We start from the raw sequence: 21,141 nt of genomic DNA, 5'->3' as shown, positions 1-21,141 counted from the left end.
TTGGTAGAGAATGGTATGTTCACAGAACGCCAGGCGTTTGGTAAAAAAAAAAAAAACCAAAGAAAATACAACTAATTTTTAGCTCTTAAAAAAACCTTAGACAGTAAACGATACGATACGATATTATGCAAATGTGTAAAACAGCAAGCAACAGCAAAAAATACGATAAATAAAGTATAATTATAAAAACCAAAACAAAAAAAAACAAGGAGAAAGTTGTCACACATTTATTTTTTGTATTTGTTACGCGTCAAAATCTAGTCGAAGAAAATTCTCGAAATGGTTTTTCTAACTCAAATTAAATTGAGTTTTTCGATGTTTACATTGGCAGTCAGCATTGCAGTTATCGCAGTATTATATGCATTCTATCGATGGAAATGTGGCAAGCGTGCAATGTTATCGGAAATGGCCGCCACGACGGCAACAGCAACGGCAACAGCAGCGAAAGGATCAACACAACTGCCACGAATCAAGATGAAGCGGCCCCTGTCATTCACCGCCACGCGGGTAAATTGAAAAATGTTTGCAATTGTTTTTACCAAAAACTTTTTGTCGGCTGTGGCTCTGTGGCTCTTTTGCCGGCTCACAATTAAGGTAGGGGGGTGGGGGGGGAGTGGTCTGTGGGGCATACAAAATGTTTGCTCTTTGCAAGGGGCATTTACATATATTTTGCATATGAGGAATTGGCAAAGGGGTTTCTGTGTGAAATTCCCTTCCGATATGCACTCGGTACGCAGGTCCTTCGATCACTTTTGGCCCCTGGTTGGGGGTTTCCTGGATAGTAGGCCAGAACTCCATTCTCTTATGGTTAGGCCCCATGTTCCCTGAGACCTTGCATTAAACTGTTGAAAAAACATAGCCTAATCGACTTTATGAGAGTATTTAACCATTCGCTTCACATTTCATTTTTAGTGGGTTTTTTTTTTTTTGTCTTTCTGACAACTCTGACCAGCTGAGGTGTGTGTGCGTGTGTCTGCTTGCTGTGTGCCACTGCTGGCAAACCGCAAAATGGTGACATTGTGCAAATAAAAAACAATTTACGATAAACATCAAATTTCCACAAATTACCTTATATTTTACGTGAGTTGCGAAACAGATTGTAAAACACTCACACACACACACACACATACACCGATTCACAAAGAGCAGGGAAAATGTGGAACAAAGAATGAAATTACGAATGCACAAGTACCCAGTATTTTGGGTTTTCTCGGGGGTTTCTAGTAAACCATTAGCTGTGCCAAACGTAAATACATCGTGGGAGGAAATAAGAAGAGAAGATCGGCCTGAAAACTACGCACTAAAGCAAGGTCCCGTTTGTTGTTGCTTTACTCCTGGGACTACGCTAAAAATAAAAACCGAATCAATGGCTGAGCGACGCTTCGGTCGTAGCTTTCTGCTGCATTGTTGTTGTTGCTGCGAGAGCGAAAGCATTTGCCGAGTGCCGGGCCTCCGAGCAGAACATCGGCGCCTTGCTTTTGTTGTTGCTGCTGTTGGGAGAGCAAAGGCATGAAAGAATGGCAGGAGAGAGCCTGTGCATTGCGTGGGAGAGGATCGAAGCTCAGCATGAAGAGGTGGAGCAGAGACGGCGAAAGGGAATGGGAATGGAATTTATTTGCCCTTTAAATAAACTCTAAGCTCTGCTGCCTGCCGCTCACATTTGCTCAGGTAGCGATCGACGCTGCCTACTCTTCAAGTCACTGTTGTCACATCCTTTTCTTATATGTATACCCCATATACCCTTGTGCGCCACCAAGTACAGGGTACATAAAAAAGAAACCGCGATTCGCTGATTTTACACTGCGTTGAGCATTCGCCTCGTTTTTGGCCATTGTTTGTGCTGCGAGGCAGGGGTAGAAGCTGGATATGGAGGAGGAATCTGCTGGGTAGGTGTGAACCGAGTCAGGCAGCAGGACTAAGGGGGGAGTGACTAAGTGGAGTACCAGCGGGGCTTTAAACGTGCCTCACACACACACACATACAGACACTCACACTTAAATTTCGAATTTTTGCAATTATTTTTATTGCTTGCCATTTTTCCGCCACTCCCCTCCCACACTCTGCGCTTTTCCACTTTCCATGGCCCCTCTTCTGCTGCTGTTTACTGTGGGGCTTTAGCCCTGGGGGGTCGGGTCTGCGGCGGGTGAAACCCGTCCCCCCGTCTCGTAGGCCATTTGAAGTGCCCTTCATAAATTTGCACGACGCCAGAAAGAAGGCAAAAAAATATATAAAAAATAAATAAATATAAATGTTTGTTAGGCATGTGACTCTCTGTGTTTGTGAGGCACATAATGTTTAAAATAATAAGAAATGCAAGAAGATTTATGCACTGTGCTTTCTGGAAAACTCACCATGCCTCACAAACTAAAGAGTATTTTCCAGCCCCCCCACAGAGAGAGAGAAAAGTGCAAGCGTCTTGACATTTGTCGGTCAGGCAGTCGGCTGCTTAGTCTCGTTTCGGCCACATTTCTGCGGCCCATGCCCATTCCAGTCGCACTGGAGGCTCAGACTTGGGGAACAAACAGTTCAATGGCCGCCCCTGCCTTGATGGCCAGAGGGCCAATAATTAAGAGTGTCTATAAGCCAAGTGTAAGAGAAGGCATAAGGCGGCTAAAAAATGATAAGTAGCCTGAAAAGTAGACAACAGACACGACACAAACTTGGCCTTGACTCTACTCTCTTTTTGGGCAATGTAATTAGGAGAGCATTAGGATTAGCCCGACTGCTCGACAATAAGAGCAGGATAACGAGGTCCCTAGAAATAAGCCAACAGAAAACGGAAGAAACTAGCCGACGGCATTGTGGAAGTCCGGTTCCCGGGTACAGAGTTTCGGTTTTTGTGGTAAACTTTTTTCTGTTTTCGGCGTAAACAAAAATAAATCAATTTCATTTCACAGGATAAGACACAGGACATACACACACACACACACAGGGAGGACCATCGTCCATGAGGACATTCGAGAGTCATGTCAATGGCCTGCGGCATCTCGAAACGAATGAGAATTTGGGATCAGAGCATTTGCTTATATTTTTTAAGATATTCATTTTTACAGGGCATTCGAATATATGCACGAGTATGTGTTTGTGTGGCAGCGACTTATTCGTTGTTTTTTTTTTTTTGTGACCTTTTTGATTGCATTCGAGAACAACAGCCCGAATATCCTATGGCTTGGGGATATTCTTAATGTGTAAGCTGTTGCCAAAACACACACACACACACACACAAACACACAGAAAACTGAATAAATAGGAGACCAAAAAGTTAAGAAAATAGTACAGGAATTGGATTAAAGATTCAAAAGAGATTTCTTTAAAATAAATTCATGAAAATTTGGTACATTTTTAAGGAATTCTTTTAATGAAAAAACTTATACATTTTTATAAGAATTCACTGCTGAATGGAGCTTTATTTAAGCTCTGCTAAACGGGTATTTTGGAAAGCAGAAACTTAAAGTTTAAAGATCTCTATAAATGACCTAAAAGAGCAATCTAATTAAGATTATATCCAAGATGGAAATCTAATTTGAATGTTAATGACTGGCTCTGAAGTTTTCGTTTAACCTTTTGCTTCGGTTTTATTCCAGTGAAAAACAGTGAAAAACTTTAACCACTGTTTCCCACGCTTTTTCGCTGCCCCCTCTATAAGGCGGACCGCTTCTTGTTGTCCTGTTTCTTGGTCGCGCTCTTGTTTCGCATTCCCATTGACAAGTTTAATTGATGGGCGTCAGCGTCAGACGCCATGTTCATGCCTTGCCGTCCAGCGTTCAATTGAGTTTTGGGGGCAAAAGGCAAGGTCCAAGACTCCGACACCCAACACCCAACACACCCATCCCCCAGCCCCATCCTGATTCCGTCCTCGATTACCGGAATGGCGACGCGACAAAACCGCAGAATCTAATTTGGCACAAACCACCAAAGCAATTAAAGTTGCAGCACTGCAAACGGTACGGTACGGTACGGTGTCCAAATGCGAATTCTGTTTGCCTTTCGATAGCTGTGTGTGTGTGTGTGTGAATGAGTGTTGGTGTATGATTGAGAGAGTGTTTGTGGAAATTTTTGCAGGTGAAGTGCCACTGAAAGTGTCACTTTCTTTCTCTCTCTTAATGCAAAAGAAACAAAATTTCACCGCTTCCTCCTTAAAGAAGAAGAGATTCCCCGCAATAGATCTACACTGAAACAAATAAACAACAAAAATACGAAAAAGAAACACTCTCTCTTACCTTTTTGGCTCATAGTCGTGTGCCGCTACGTTTTTCTTGCTCTTTTGTTGTCCTCACATAAGTAGCCGACGGATGGAGAAACGGGACCGTGGGACAACGTTAACCGCGCGAAAATTCCGTTCGGAGAGCCTGGGATGTGCATATGCGCTTATAATAATTAGAAAGAAAATAAAAGTATAAACATTAGAAAACAACATAATTTCGTTCGTCTCTTTTCTCACTTACCCATAATTTTGTTCTGTTAGCAAAAAACTTTAGGCATCTTAATTTAAGGTGAGGCACCAGAGGGCGGAAGTTCGTGTAAACACAGAAAACACAAGAGAGTCAGAATAGCACTATTGGGAATGCCGCACCCTGCCATGAACTTCACTTGGAACGAGAGCACTCATTCCTTTTTGATTCTCTTCTTCACTGCATCCCACATACTCGCGCAATGGGAGTGGGAAAGGGACAAAACTTGACGAATTTTTAAGCGCACACTTTGCTGGAACTCACGGGATGAAACGAAAAAAAAGCGAAAAAACGAATCAATTACACATTTTAGATATTTACACATGAAAAAAATAATTTAAACAAAAAAATTTTGATTTCCTGCATATATGTAGATATGTATGTACATACATATATCAAATATATGAAACAAATATACATATCACCTTCTTGTCGCCATTTTGCCATTTTGTCTTTTTCATCGCCCCCGCCCTTAAACAAAAACTTTTGTTTGTCTTTAAACACATTTTCTTGCACTAAAAGACTTTTTTGTAGACCAAGCTTCACTACACTCCCGCGCGACATTTTACCCGATGGATTTTCTACCATTTTCCGCATTTTCTCGAATTTAAACGTGGAGCTGACTTCAGAACGTGCGATTGGGCCGGCGGGAAAATGAAAGTGAGAGCGGCGCAAATCGTTCATTTTTCGATCTCCTGCTCGTCTTCCTATTTGCTCTTTCTCGCACTCACTCTATAGCTGCTTTTGCAAAAACGAAACTACTGTAGCTCTCTCATCAGTCAATCGATCTCACTCCCACTCCCACACTCGGTTGATCTCTCTTTTCAGTAGCAGAGGAAAACGACAAAGAGCATAATGAAGTTATAGAAGAAGGTCCGCTAACTCTATACTCTATACTCATGAGCCTAAGCAGCTCAAGAGAGCGTGTGAGGAGAGACGGCAATTAGGCAGAATAGCAGTCAAGAGCGTAGTCAGTGGGTGAAGGGGGAACTGGCCCACCCTCAACATGCTTATGACTAGGAAACATATTTTTATATAATTTTCGCTGCATATTTAAATATAAAGGTATTTGCTTAATTGATTTTAAAAAATTTTTCAAATGAATACATATAACAATCACGATCCCCCCTTCGCGAAATACTGGTTACGCCCTTGGCAGCAGAATAAGAGATTAAAGATGGCACGCATTTGCACTTCTATCACTCTCATTTTTCACCGGGGCCAAGCGCGCGTTTTTAAGTAAGCTCCGCGTTCAAGTCTATGAAAATCGGGAAAAAGGGTGAAAAGTCCAACGGGAAAAACGTTAAGAAGGTGTGTGAAGTAAAGTTTAGTGCAATGATTAAATAGAAATGCAAAAAAACATTGCTTAACGTGTTTTAATGCAAGAAAATTTGTTTGGTCAAAGGGGGGAAGCGAAGAAAAAGGCAAAATGGTAAAATAATATGCAGATCTACGATGGAAAAGTGCAGCAATGTGTGATATATGTATGTATATGTGTCTCACATATTTGATAAATATGGATGAAAACATATTATTTTTCATGTTTAAATATTTGAAATGTGTTATTATTCCGATGTCTCCATTTTTTTTTCGTTTCGTTTTTGCTAAAGTACCCGAATAGAGCGTGAGAGAGAGAGAAAATGGGAAGAGCAGCAGGAGATCGAAGAATGAACGCATTTGCGCCGTTCTCACTCAATTTTTTCACTCGGTCAAAGCGAGCGTTAAAATTCGAGAAAATGCGGAAAATGGTGAAAAATCCAACGGGTAAAAAGTCGCACAGGAGTGTAGCTAAGTTTAATGGATTGGTGCAGTGATTATGTACAAAAACGTGTGTTTTATTGCAAGAAAATGTGTTGAATAAATGGCGGAGGCGGAAAAAAAGGCAAAATGGCGTCAAAAATGCAGCCCGACGAAGAAAAAGCGCGGCCATTTGTGATATATGCATGTACATACAACTATTTTATAGATAAACATATTATTTTTCCGTTGTCTCGCTTTTTCATTCACGTGAGTCCCAGCAACGTGTATGTGTGCGTGCTTGAAAATTCTTCAAGTTTTGTCCCTTTCCCACTCCCATTCCTCGAGAGTTGTAGTGGGATGGAGTGAAGAAGAGAATCAAAAGGGAATGAGTGCTCTCGTTCCAAGTCAAGTTCATGACATGGTGAGGCATGAGTAGAGAGATCTGACTGCAGAAAAAGAGAGCAAAGGTTTGTGGCCGAATCATCTCGTAGTGCATATTGTATGTCAGTGTGTGTGTGATCTCAGTGAACGAATGTAGGTCAAGGTTCTCTCTCACTTCTGTTATCTTTTGCTGTTAGCTCGCTGTTAAGGACTGTTAGAATTGTTTCTTTCCCTGTTAGCCGGCTGTTAAAGCTGTTGTATTTTGGATCGTCACAACTCTCGCCAAAATTTAATGTTGTGGAAAATTTATTTGAATTCTTTAAAAATTTAATGAGTTAAAAAAAAGACATTTCCCTTTCTTTGTTATTTTTTTTGTGTTTTGAGTGAGAGAAAGAGTGAAATAAAACAATATAATGGAATATAAAAATAGAAAAAAGCTAGAATAACTACGGAGAGTAGTCTTTCAAAGTAGAATTTATGTAGAAATCAATTAAAAATCACACGATTCTTTCCCAATCAAATAACTCAACCACATTGTCTACCAGTTAGGGAAAGCCTCTTCCCACTCGTACAACCTCTAACACGCAATCAATTGAACCACTAAAATATTGCACTCTGCCCCGATGCCCTGTGCCCTTTGCAATTTTCAAATAATTTTCGCAGCTAAAATTAACCCAACACCAACACAAACGAGAGAAGAAAAAACAACTAAAACCAGATCCATTTTTATCTACAAAATGTGCAAAATGTGTTGCCATTCAACCAGATAAATTTTGGTAACCTGTCGCTGGCATATTTGGGCTAACATGTGGTTGTGGTGAAGGGTTCGAGAGGGAAGCAAAGGGCAATGGAAAGGGAACGGGACTGCCATTGGAAAACTATAATTTAAAATAATTTTCATTTCGTCGCGTCACGAAATTTCGTTTGGTCACCTTTTGCGTGTACCCCGTAATGCGGCAACTAAAAGTAGACTCTACAAATTGTGGTTACATTTTCCAGCGATGTTGCAGGCCGAATCGCACACGCAATTTGGCATTTTGCAAGTCAATTTTTGTAGTCTCTGGCTGCGGGCAGGGGCTCGTGTTACTGCGGGCCAGAAGTTTGCTTTAACGATATTAAATGAAGAGTGGGAGGGTCAGGTAGACGGCAAACGATTTATTTAGGCAGGCTTCACCCGCATTTCAATACCTTTCTCACTCTCAGGAAAGGAAGGCGAAGATGAGTGTAAATGAATGAGCGCGGAATTAGGCAGATGAGTGGAATTGTGAGTGGGAGAGAGCAATGGGAAGGGAGGCAGAATGAGAGCTTGCAGTGAGCGAGCACTGAGCCAGCCGCAGCGCGCTCGCTTTTCGGTTCGTTCTTAGTTCTCTCTCTCGATCAAACATGGCTTCAAAGCGCTCTCCGTTGTGCTGGGCGTAAAATAAGAACCGACAAGAGAGTTTGCTTGTGAAAGATTATCATAGGAGAGAGCAAATAGAGAGAGAAGCAGAATGAGAGCTTCTAATAAGTGAGCACTAGGCCGGTACCGTATCATCTGTACCTCTCGCTCCCAAAGCTTCCAGTTTTAGTTCCCGTTGAAACGCGTTCAATTTTCGGGTCATCTTCGGTCTATGAAAAGCGGTACTCAATACCCATAGCTTTATTCCAGTTCTGTTACTCGGCTTCCATTGTAAATCGTTTCCCATACGTTTGCTGCGTCCGCTCCTGTCTTCAATTCCCACAGAACATAAAACACACGCTTTTCATTAGCTCCGCTGCACTCTCCTACTACCCAATTCATACTTCTAACTCTCTCTCGCTCCCCCCGCATCAATTTCATCCGATTTCACGGTATCATCTCTAGCACTGTCCCTGGCGCCATCTGTTGTCTGGTGGCCGATGCTGGGGCTCTGGAATGGCATCGTCGCATCGCAACGCTTTCTCATTGTCGCTCTGCTATGCTGCTGCCGCTGCTCTCCCCCCCCCCTATCACATTGCTTTTTATTGACCATAACTGACTTTGTCGCTGAATGGGTGGGGGGTAGTGGGTGGGGGTGGGGGAAGGGGTGCTGTCCTGTGTTGTCCCCGTTTTAGCCAATCCCGTGAGCGTATTGGATACTCGGGCCAGATGATGATTGCTGCTGCTGCTGTTGTTTTTGTTGCTTTTGTGTTGGTGTTTTTGGTGCCATTCTCAGACGTTGCTCATACGCCATGTTGCGGGCGACATTTTGCGCGTTGTCAGTAAGAGCCGTTAGTGCAACATTGTTGTTGCTGTTGCACCTGCACCAACAACAGGGGCGTACCAAAAGGGGGAGGCAGATGTGAGAAGAGGCTTCTCGTTGGGGCGGTATTTCTGAGACCTATTTATGCGTGATCTATACTCGTTTTTCGCTGATATTCTAGATCCCCTTTGGAGCACAGCCCCTGGCCGTTTGGGTGGCAGCTTTTCGTTGGCTTTTGGCATTAAACTTGTGCGTCAACTACACAAGTTGCCGTCAAGTTTAGCTTTGATGATTCTGTTCTGCCTTCAACTCTTCTGTCTCCATTCTTAACCTATATACATATATAGGGCTCCACTGTATGTGTGTGTGTCCCTAGTGTCTGGCAATTTGTCAAACAATGTGTCAAAATGCATTCCCAAGGCCTCTCGCTCCCTATCCCAGCGACACACCGACCCACATGTCGTGTAAAATTAATTAAAATCCAAGTTTCAACATTTTGCAGGAGTCAAAGTTTTTCGTGGGTTTTCCCTTGAATGCATTAAGTCCAATTAAAATGGGAAATCTTTCATGAGCTAATTAAAAACGCTTTTCCTTTATTCCGTTTTCCCCCCGATCAACCCCCTCTCTCTCCCCCCCCTCTGTGTGCTTCGTTAGTCGCACAAATCGCATTTGAGTCCCTCTAATGAGTTACGAAATGCATAAATCTAATCCGATTCCGGATGCTACAACTAAGTACTTGAACCCATGGCGACTGTTGTACGTCCGTATGTCTGTCCGGCTTGTACGTACGTACATAAGTCCATCTGTGGGCTTTTGTTGGTTCATGTGTCCGCGGGGGTCTTATCTGAGTGCCATAGCAGGCAGCAGTAAACGGCTTATCAGCTGAGCAACAGAGCAACAATCGTACATACATATGTGAAAGAGAGGGAACCCCTCCATGATCCACAAAAGCAAAACAACACGACCAAAATGTGCGAAAAGTCCGAAAAAAATTAACACCCCAACGAGTAAAAAAATAACCATAATATAAAAACAAAAGCAAAGATAAAGGTATACAAAATACGCTAACCATGAAGGGGTATGTTAGAGATGGGGTATGACAAAAGTGTGGAAAAAAAACAAACAAAAAATATTATAAAAGAAAATGAGAATGAAAAGACCAGTAATCGAACATGTTCAAATAAATCAATATCAGAGTTGATAAATCCCTTCGTTATAGATCGATAGTAATACCTTCAAAAAGCTGAGCAATAACTAATGATTGGCCATCGATAACACAATTTTGAAGTCTATATATAGAAAAATGCTCATATAAAAACTCGAAAACTCCCGCATCGATTGAGCTGAAATTTTGGAAGATCATTAAGTTCAGTCCCAGGATGGTTATAGGTTTTATATATAAAATCGGAATAAGGTAGGCTTTTCCAAGGCTGTCTCTCATATTCCAATAAAACAAATAAATAAAATAATTGAACATTAGCACACATCGGTAACAACCAGTAGTCTTTTTTTTTTGCTTATCTTTCGGAAATTTAAAATTGAAAATGTCGCTACACAAAACATCGCAACATTTACTTCAATAAACGATAAAAATATAGATATATACACCCATGAAACATAACCTACTGGTAAGAATATTTTTCATATTTTTCGATAGTACAAAAATCGGTAACTGAGAACCGATAACTCGATAAAAGGAGAAATTGATCATAATAAAATAATTAAATATAAAAAAGTTATCGAGTGTAATATAAAGCGATAAAAACTTGCGGATATCGATAACACTTATTCGATAATTTAGTTTCAATGACTTTCATTTTCTTTGAATCTATTTTTCCCATCTCAACTTTTGGTGGAATTCCCTTTAGGGTATTCCCTTTCGGCATGAAATAATTCTCTCATTTTATATTTTTTATATCAATTGTGGACACATCAAGAAATCACAATGAGTGCTGACCCCCAACAAAACGACAGCCGCCACAAGAACAAACACACAAACAAAAGGCCCCATAAACGTTGTGAAAAAATTACATCATCGGTGCCCCATTCAGCCCCGGCTCCAATATCCCTTGGGGCTCTACATTTCTTCAGCATTTCAGCATTCATCCAACGAGAGCTAAACATTTAATCATTCATTCAAACAGAGCTAAGCATTTTATTGTCGAGTAAATGGAATTTTATGATACGATTACGAGTGCGAGTGCGAGTATTATGCAAAGTCTCTTTTATTTGCACCAATCAAAGGTTAAAGAGAGAGATAGAGAGAGAGGGCACTTAAAGGTTAAAGAGAGGGGGGAAATATAATGAGTGAAGGAGAGAGCGATGGCTAAGCTGATAATCATTTCAAAGTTCATGGATCGATGCTTTAAGCCCCTCCGCGCATACACAAAAGCTATCCTCAACCGCACGGAAAAGCTCATAAAATCACAATTGCAATTGCCTTGGGACCTGATTGCATTTGTATTGGTAGCTGTGTGTGTGTGTGTGTGTGTGTGTGTGTGTGTGTGAGCATACATTTAGGTGTATATGTAGCTGACAGATTTGTGTGTTTGTTGATTGTGTGAGTCATTGCAGAGTGCACGATATCGTAACCCTAGAATTAAGTCCCCTGTGCTCATGGCACAAAATGCTAATGAGCAGCACGATTCGATTTCCCCGACCCAAGATGTGAGCTACAATTAGAGGAGCAACGAGAATGCCACTTCAATGTGGTCTAGTGGCAATACAATAAACTAAAAGAAGGCTAAAGAGATGTGTGTCGGGGGTGTGGAAGTGAAAGATGAGATAAAATCTAATTTTAGTCATAATAACTAGACACTAAAAGGTCTTTTTTTATAGTATAAACTCTATAAAGAGTCTACATAGGTTTTAATTACTTTTTTTTTCTACAAATAAATTTTAGAGGAAGCAAATTAAGGTTATATTCTTTAGTAAAAAAAAATCTATAAGTGATCGAAGTTCAATAATACTCTATGATCATATTATTCTATCCTTTAACGACTTTACCAATTTTTCGTTTACGGAAACTTACTTTTTGGGACCAGGGCAAAGATTATTCATAAGTCTACTATTTTAGAGCGACCTAAAGGTTCCCAAAGTGGGCGATGTTATACAATTACATGCAGCAAGGTACTTGCAACGACTTGGTGGTCACCCTGATGCGCTAGCCAGACGTCTAATTAACCCGCCAAGGAAAAGAAGACTCAAAAGGTGTCATCCACTGGATCTCCCCACTAGATCCCTCCTATAACATCTCATTAACTTTTTGTAAATATTGTATGTATTGTATGTACCTGCTCCATATATGTAACATTAAGTTTATGTACATATGTATCTCCTGTGATCAATTGTTTTTCACCTTAAATGTAAAACTAGATTAAGTTGCCACGAAAGGTAGCAGTAAACTTGTTTACAATAAAATACAAATTTTCCACATGAAAAAAAAGTCTACTATTTAAAGAATAAAAATATAAATTTATATAATATATAATAAAAAAATTTTTTGAAAATCTAAAATAAATTATTTAACGATAACGATGAACGTTATTATTTATTTATAACTATGAAAATTCGTGAAAAATGAAAAATAATTGAATTTTATGATCTTAAAACTCTTCAGAAATCTTCTAAAATCTGTAGTGAAGAACTAGAACAGCCTAAAACAGTCCCTTAAGATTTATAAGCATCCTAAAAATTATAAATTATCTTAAACAGAAATTATTAAGAAATTTAATATAAGAGCCACCCTCGCAGGGTATCAAAAAAAAAGTTCAATAATTTCCCAATCGCTTGTGCAGGGCATTTGAAAACCTGAACAACACGAAACCTTTGCCAAAAAACAAAAAAAAACAACCGTAAATAAATCCACAACAAATTCGCTCAGCTGTTATCAGACGTCGTCCAGTTATGGCACTCCCGAAAACGTAATCTCGCTCTCTTAGTCGCACCTCTCTCGCTCTCTCTCTCTCGCCCATTTTGTGTGCTTCATTTCGTACTGCAGGCAGGCAGTCAGTGTGCCATCGATTTTTCCCGCTACAGCTACGCCTCTCGCTCTCCGTGCCGTGGATGTTGTCCTAGGCTTCACGGCTCCGTTCAGTCAGCTGATTCATCCTTCCTGCCGCTCTTGCTCGCTCTCGGGGAAACATCTGATTCATCCGCGCTCTTCGTTTGGGGCTTCGGGCTGCACTTCGCTTTGTTGTGACACTTGCTGGCCGCTGCCGAAGTGCCGTTTTTGACAGCTGCAGTAGGTTGCATTTACCGTTCGGCCTGCATGTTGCAATTAAATAACGAATCAAAATACAGTTAAAGTGTGTGCCATGAGCAAGAGAAAGCGAAAAAATGCTAAACGTGATGGGAAATTGCCAAAACTAAGGACTAATCGGTTGAATTTCGGGCCATTAGACGGCAGCGGAATGTGTGTGGTGTTGCAGCGGAAATAGAAACCCTCACGAACATGAGGCATTAGCAAAAGGCAGCACAAAAACACAAAAAACCGAAATCATTCAACAATCAAATATACAAAAAAGAGAGAAATTTAAGTTACGCCGCGCCCCGTTAGTGTACAAAGAAAGCAGCATTAAATTGAAGGAGAAAGAGGGCGAAGGAAGAGCGCCAACAAAAGCGCGGATTTATATAGCAAATTGCACCGGAAAGGAGACCACCCACAACGCTCTCGCTCTCCCTCTCTCTCTCTCTCTCTTTCTCCCTCTGACTGGTAGGTGTGTGTGTGTGTGTACGTTTTAGATGCGTAAGCTTTTTGGATTACAGTTATTTCTTGTTTTGTGTGCGCTTTGCTTTCACTTTCATTTCACATTTCAAAGAAAATTGCAGAAAATTGCGCTTTTGACACAATTAAGAAAATGTGTTTCCACGTGGCTTTCCCCCACCCCTCCACACCCCCCCTGTTACTATTTTCCATTAAACCTACTACATTTTCCCCCCTCCACCACACTTTTACTCATAATTGAAATACTGATTTGTGTGAAGGACACAAAACATTTAAAAGAAATGCGTTTGTGACTGCCGCCGCCGCATGGCAATTATGCTAAACGAAAGAGGGGGATAAGGTGGCTAAAAGCAGCCTGATATTCAGAGAGAGAGAAGAAAATTAAGGCTAGACTTGGAGGATGGAAGATTTAAATGCCCTTGAAGAAGGATACTGATTATTTTGAGACTTTTTTGGAATTATCTTAAGCTTTTGATGACTTTTTCGTACCAAGAGTGCCTTGGAAGGAATATTTTCTAGGGAATGCTCTATGAAACTGTCAGTTTTGTATCAAACTTTGATCAATTAGAGTATGTATAGACTTCTCATTGAAATGTTATAGAAAACAATTAAAAACTCACAAACTGGTCGGGAAAAAAGTTAGTTTCTTCCTTTCAAACGAAAGGTCTTCAAATTTTATGAAATTATAAAAAAAGACTCCAAAAAATAGTTCAATACCGCCCAATTGGATCTCCACAAATCTCTCTCTATATCTCCAATATCTCTTCCTTACAAAAAATTCGAACCAAACCCAAAAATACCCTCCAGAAAAGTCTACAAAAAAAAAACCTTAAATGCGTCACGTGGGCAGGCAAACGACGCACAATTTATTGCTGGCAATTAATTTTGGTGAACAATTTTTAACACCTCTCACGCTTGATCCCCGCCCCATCCCGCCCCTGTTGGAGTATTTCAATTAGTCCAACATTTTTTGGTAGGCCTCTCGCGCGCCTCTCCTGGCCCCGAGCCGATAAAAAATTCCCTAATTTGTTTTTATTGTGATTTATGAGAGTGCCGTGAGGCTTTCTAATGTTTTATGTCTGACTCGCCTCCCCTATCTTTCCTTTCCGCTCTCTCTCTCTCTGGAGGCTTTATAAAAATCATCAAAAATTGTAATTAATAAAAGTTGAATGCAAAATGTTGTCATTGAACTTGAATGATATCAGAGTCCACTCGATTGAGGGGCTTTTTATCGTAAGGTCAAATGAATTTTGTGGTTCAGTGGAAGATAAGCAGCTTTGGAGATGGGGCATACGTTTATCAGGGATTAAGATAAGGAAGTTTATAGAAAATTGAAAAATTAAAGCAAAAAGTTTCTTAAGGGCATAAGATTTGCATAACAATAGCTCTAAAATATTGTTATATATCATTATAATGGGCAACAATGTTGTTTATAACAATCTTATCACTCGTTTTATATCTAATGATAAAAAAACTATGTATCTTTGGGTTTCTATAATAGAATACAAGCTGCCAATGAGGTTTTCGAGGGGAAATTCGGGTTCCATTTTTTTGCTCGGACCATAAAATAATACTAACCAAGACCAATATCGGTGCCAAGACCCATTTACAAGGACAGAACTATAGTCATATAGGAGATACAATATCTTATAACATACATTTTCATGGTTTTACCTATTTGAAAAAAACCTTTAGATAAAATCCATCAAAATAAATTCTACCTCTTTTGGGTTAAGAGCTCTCAAAGCCTCGATCTTTAATGCATTAATAGCACCACCAACTATTACCCATACCCTTTAATCACTAGTTTAAAAAACACACACTTTTACCTCCAAACAAAAAAAAAACAATTACAATTATTCGAAAAAAAAAACCGAACCCACTCCAAAACGCCTTGAAATCCTTAATTAAGGATTAATGCAAGTACACCATTGCTGGTGTCCTGCCACTGCATGACAATTACACCGAATGCCCGATGGGGCATGGTCTTGTCACAAATAGAAATCTCGTGTTGAATTAAAATTTTAATTGTTGGAAAAAGTCTGAAAATAATTCCTGCCAAACCTTGAGCATGGAAAAACTTTTCCCGAACGAATGCAAATGAAATTTCATTACTTTCCCCAAACTATGGGCCCCCAACCCCCCTCGAGTACTATAGATTTTCCAGCGTCGACCACCTGACAGATGTCTAACAAAGGTTATCCTTAACTTTTTTTATATCAAAATCTCTCTCTCTCTCTTTAATGATCATTATCGGTGGAAATTTCTCGACAAAACTTGTGGAAAAAGTAAAAGTTCAGAGAGAGAGAGAGAGAGGGAGGGAGGAAGGAACAACGATTTCTCATTCAACCTGCAAATGCGTTGGCCTCGAGCATTTTGCTATTGACACAGCAGCAGCAGCAGTAGAATCCGAATCAGAATCAGCCGCAGAGCCGTAGAGCTCCACCCTCTCGAACCAGCCCCAAATACTGTGGTACTTGCCTTTAGAAATCAAACAACTAAAGTAGCAACTTTCTGTCAACTCTCCTAGGCCACCAAACCGAACCCCTCCACGACAATCCAGCCACCAAACCCACCCACCACCCGCCACCCGCCTGCCTGCTCTGTTACCTGTGCAACTAATTCATTTCATATTTCTGCAACATTTTCGCCACAAAAAAAAAAAAATAAATAAAAACTTTTGTAGCCTGTCCCAAAGAGTAGACAAAAATAAACGGGAAGGTCGTTTGGTGGAGGGAATAACCGAAGAGTGGATGCTCTTGTTACTAAATAATACGTAAAGCTAAAGATTATAGACCACTTGGGAGATGTATCTGTAAACAAAGACTATAAAACACCAAGGTATTGCCTCAGGAACCAATTCCATTTCAATTTGCATTCGAGACTTGGTTCTTGGGCTATCCTTTGCCTCTGACAGCGCTTTGGAAGCCTTACTCGGGACTTGACCAGATGAGTCGGTCCCCAGAATCCAACCACAATATACACAGTCTTTGACGGGGCGCAGAAAGGACTTACATTTCGGTCCAAAGAATCTAGGAATCTGCCCTATTTATGTACGTTCTATAGTGGGTTCTATAATCATTGGTAAAGCCTATCCCTATCCCTATCCTATCCCTCATCTTCACAGCTTAATACTGTACATTTTTGATCACAGTTTTGATCATTTGATGGGTTAATCCACAAATCCCTCTACCCTCTGTTAGAGTATACTTAAAAAACCAAGCTGAAAATCCAAACCCAAACAATGCGACTGATTGAAAACTTTTTTAATTGATTTTTGTAAACTTCTTTTGCAGCTGCCAGAGCATCGAAAGCCGAAGCTCTATACTCGAAAATCGAGAAGCATGGGAAACTCCCAGAACCGTGCCACAACTGGCGATGAAAAGTCGCCGCCAGGTGGCAGTCTAGCCCGTCTGGGAATCGCCAGCAGCGAATCATCGCCCCTGGGTTTGGCTAGCGGCGCTATGGTGGAGCGTGGTCGAGTGCATGTTTTGGGTCGTCTGATGGGACAGAAACGCATTCGGGAGACATTCTTCAACCCGAAAACGGAACAAGGAACACCTAGAGCCAGCAGTGGCGTTGGAAAAGGAGTTACGGTGGGGGATAGGACCACAGCAGCAGCAGCAGCGGCAGCGGCAGCGGCAGTGGCAGTGGAGCATGGACAATTGGATGCCAGCGCAGAACAAATAGATTTTCGTAAGTCAATTTTCCAAGTTTTTTCTCCTTTCCCGTCTTATTGTGTTATTGTTGTTGCAACTCTTAGTGTTGTTGTTTTTAGTATTGTTGTTGTTGTGGAATTTTAGTTGGTGAGTTTTCAATTTTATTTGTTGTTTTTGGGTGGCGTACCCTATACTGCAGAAAGTATTACGATTTTTGTAAAGGATGTATATCAATCGAGTCGATATGGACATGTTCAATGCTCTGTATCTATTAAAACATGTTATCGACTTATCGATTTATATTGATTATTCTGTGAATTGATTCGCAATAGCATCAATGTCGATATATCCATGTCCTATGGTCTTTTTCTTTATACATTTCTACCGATTTATCGGTTATTCTTGATTTTTGTGCGGATACAAGAATACAACCATTTCCTATAGTATGTTTCTATGCAAATTTGTTATCAATTTATCGATTGTTATTGACTTATCGATTTGGATCAGTTTTAAAGCTTTTATCAGGCTTAAACTTTGCTCAGGCTTTTGTACAGTTTTCATCAGAAATATCCCGTAAAAATAATCAATAAAAATTCAGTTTCATATCTGATCTTTAAGGGTATCAAAAACTTCTAATCCCAAAACTAATTTTACTTTCTTATTGTTGACTTTTCGTTGCTGACTTATCCCTACTCTATTTTTTGTTGTTGAGATTCCTATTGTTGTTGTAAATGTGGCTGTTGTTGTGCATCAAATTTCAGTTTGTCAGCTTTTCCTCTCTGCCTTTTATTTTTGGAAAATTCCTTCATGTTCTTTTCTTCTCTTCCTTCTTCTACCCCGTCCGTTTCCCCTTCATCATGACGCTTCACCAAATTGACCTCTTGCATTTTTCAATATGGAAACTTTTTTTGTTGTTATTGTTGTTGTTGTACCTCTATTGTTCGTTTAGGGGTTTTACTCGTTTTTTTATTGCAACTTTTTTTTGTCAGACTTTTGTTTTAATATACAACTCTTCAGACGACAGTGCGTCACGAAAGAGTAAGTCGATTTGAGACTTTGGAATAGTAACAGAGAGTACCATGATAATTAACGATGTATTTCTGTAGTTATAGAAATTTATAAAGTTTTTTCAATGTTGGAGTCAGTTCCATAACAGAATCGTATCAATAATGGCTTAATCGATAAATAACGATATATATCGATATCGGAGTACCACATCCGACCATCGTTTTTCAAGGATTTGAGACAAATACTCGATGAATCCATCTGAACTCTATTTTGTTATACAAAAATAAAAGAAAACCTTAAATAAATACAATTTGTATGTATTTTTTACTACACTGTCACTAAGGATTATATTCTGGACCTTGAATAGCTCTCATAAATACCGAAAAACATTAAACCCTCTCTTACAACAATGAAACGCACTCCACATGCAATGCTCTTTCTGAAAGTCGACTTTATTGCAATTTAAGCGTAGTTTAAATAAGAATTTTTCGGACAAGTTCCCTGTAACACAAAAATAGGAAGAAGAAGAAGAAGGAACGATACGATACGAGAAAAATATAAACTTTTCATTGAAGTTTTTTATGAAATTTTCTACACTCGCATTCCCCGAACACTCCGCCATTCTGCCACTCCACCACTCTGCCACTCAACCCTACCCTAACCTGAGCAGACCTACCGCTTGACTTTCTGAATTTTAGAGCTTCACTTTTTGTGCCGCTCCCCTCTCGCCCCACCCTTCGGCTGGATGTTGTTTTTGTGGCACCTTCTTCTGGGTACCGGATCCGTGCACCATCCCTCATCGAAGCCAAAAAAAGAAGGAGAAAAACTTGAGAGTTTTGCGAGGCTGCTTGTAACTTATTGGCATTTTGCCTGGGAAATATAATATTTTTTACTCTAAAGTTTCCATTCGGTTGTTTCGTACGAATCAAAAATTTATAGATTTTAGTTATTCATGTGAAATCTTTAAGATGTTTCCTTTAAAAATATTAAAAGAAGAGCACAAACAGACCCCACCAGCCGCCCCCCCGCACAGCATCTGAAGCCTGAAGCAACACTCAAAGCGAGCACGTTCCCAGTCATAACTCAACACAAGACAGAAACTTAGGAACCGAAAAACACAAAACAGAACCCAAAACTGAAGGCCAGAACTGGGATGCGACGCGGAGGGGCACGAGATGGTAGCATGCTTTCTGGGAGGAGCATGAACAGAAGCATAACGGCGACCCACTTCAAAAACTCACGACTGTCTATTAACAGCCATAAGAAAAACGCGTCGAGTTCAAAAAGCTGCAGGCGACTGACTTTTCCTCAATACTTAAAAAACAACACACACACATTTACGCCAGCAAAAAAATCACTCAAAGCTGGAAAATTTGTGTGAAGAAGCGCGGAAGTAAAGGGTTGGGACTCGGTGAAGTGAACGAAGAAATACTCTTATAAGTTGGCGGAAAATAGTTTTAAAGAAGGCAAGAAGGTCAGCGGTTCGGTTATGCGTGTGGCGTGTCTTGCGGCAGTGCCCATCGGTTGGGTCTAGAGAAAGAAAGGGACAAGTTTTTAGCTGAAAGCTTATTTGTATAGTGTTTGTGGGAAATTGTAGTAAAACAGAGGATACATATGTATATCCTATTAAATAGTGTGGGATATCGGATATATATAGAGATATTGGAATACCTACTGATATCAGAGTTTATTGTAGATGAAATAGAGGTCTTTATATGGGAATATTCACTTAAGATCCAATTTTCCTCGAAAATACGTTTCACGCGTCATGCAGCAGCGCCCTTTGGTTGGTTCTGCAACGTTTCTGCTTGGTATTCCAGGGATATATATTGCAATATGATTATCAGAGCTTAGTTATGATAGAAAGATTGCCTTCTTCATTTGAAAGAAAGGGTTTCTGAGGAGGTTTAACATTATTTTATAGAAGAAATATAACCAAATCCTACCAAATTTATTGGAAAAACTCCCTACCCCAACTAACAAACCACCTCCCATAGCCGTAATACCCTTAGCACCCCCCAGTGTATCAAATAAATTCAAATTTGCGCCAAAAAGAACTCTGGAAAACGTTTTTGCCGGGGTTTGTTTTTGTTTCGCAGCGGGTTTTTCTGCACTGTAGTGTGCCACGGAATTTTCCGCGCTTCACAAAGACGCGAAAACGCTTTCAAGGCTGAGGCATATCAAAAAGCAATTCAGAGGCGAAAAAGAGATGCCCCACCCATGGCTGCCGCGCCCCAACAACAGACCACCCGCCTGACTGCATGGGGCCTTTTGGCATTGCAGTGTGGGGCAAAGTCTAAAATCAAATCAACGAGAAATCCTAAACGTGCCAGGACCTGCTGTAAAGGAGGAGGGGCATCGGAGGGGGCTCGAGCTCGCTATCAAAAATTCCCTTTTAGCGATGAGAGATGATACCGGCCGACTGCTCCTTGGACCTCACTCTCACACACTCAATTCATTCATTCATTCACTCACTCGGGCCTCTTTCAATGCATAAATTCATAATTCATGTGGGCCAAGATTCGGGGACTCGATAAAAGAAGTGCCATGTGGGTTGGAGGAGGGCAGGAAACCCCACGATCCTGGGGCATTTTGTACAAATCTCAAGAATGAGAATAAAGGGCCACCATTTAACTGGACGAAAAGACTGGAATATAGGTAGAGCATCGTTTAGGTTAAGAATTAAATCAGTTCTGATGTGGAGGGATCACAACGGATTGCTGTTCTATAACTATAGTGGAGTGATCGTTTATAACAATCTTTAAAAGGTAGCTCTCTATATACTTTGAGTTCTTTTGCTTTAGAGCCACAGATAATGCAACCATTAAAGAAATTTCATTGATATATCATCCTTGATATATCATGCCGAATATTATGTGAACTCGCTATCGTTGATCGTTGGTTCTCTTTAGATGCTCTGTGCATATGTTTTCCTGACTAGCACTCAGATCTTTCCAACTACCATATAATCTTGT

At 40.4% G+C, this 21,141-nt stretch overlaps 1 protein-coding gene across 4 annotated transcripts in view; it reads left to right on the top strand.

Annotated features, from left to right (window-relative positions):
• Positions 1–282: 282 nt before the first annotated feature.
• Positions 283–21,141, top strand: part of LOC108162659 (protein cappuccino) — a 46,437-nt gene continuing 25,578 nt past the window's right edge. Inside the window, exons 1-2 of one of the 4 annotated variants that reach the window (XM_033394077.1) lie at positions 283–507; positions 16,796–17,195. In XM_033394077.1, the coding sequence (XP_033249968.1) occupies positions 316–507; positions 16,796–17,195 (592 nt within the window). In that variant the 5' untranslated portion in view covers positions 283–315. Of the gene's footprint in view, positions 508–12,803; positions 13,488–16,795; positions 17,196–21,141 lie in introns of those variants that run through there. The other 3 variants (XM_033394076.1, XM_017297494.2, XM_017297493.2) reach the window with 3 other exon arrangements.

Source organism: Drosophila miranda, chromosome 4 (assembly GCF_003369915.1).
Source record: "Drosophila miranda strain MSH22 chromosome 4, D.miranda_PacBio2.1, whole genome shotgun sequence".
In the NCBI taxonomy this organism is placed as follows: Eukaryota; Metazoa; Arthropoda; class Insecta; order Diptera; family Drosophilidae; genus Drosophila; species Drosophila miranda.
The sequence above is the reverse complement of the archived record's forward strand: the minus strand, read 5'-3'. Positions and strand labels throughout refer to the sequence as shown.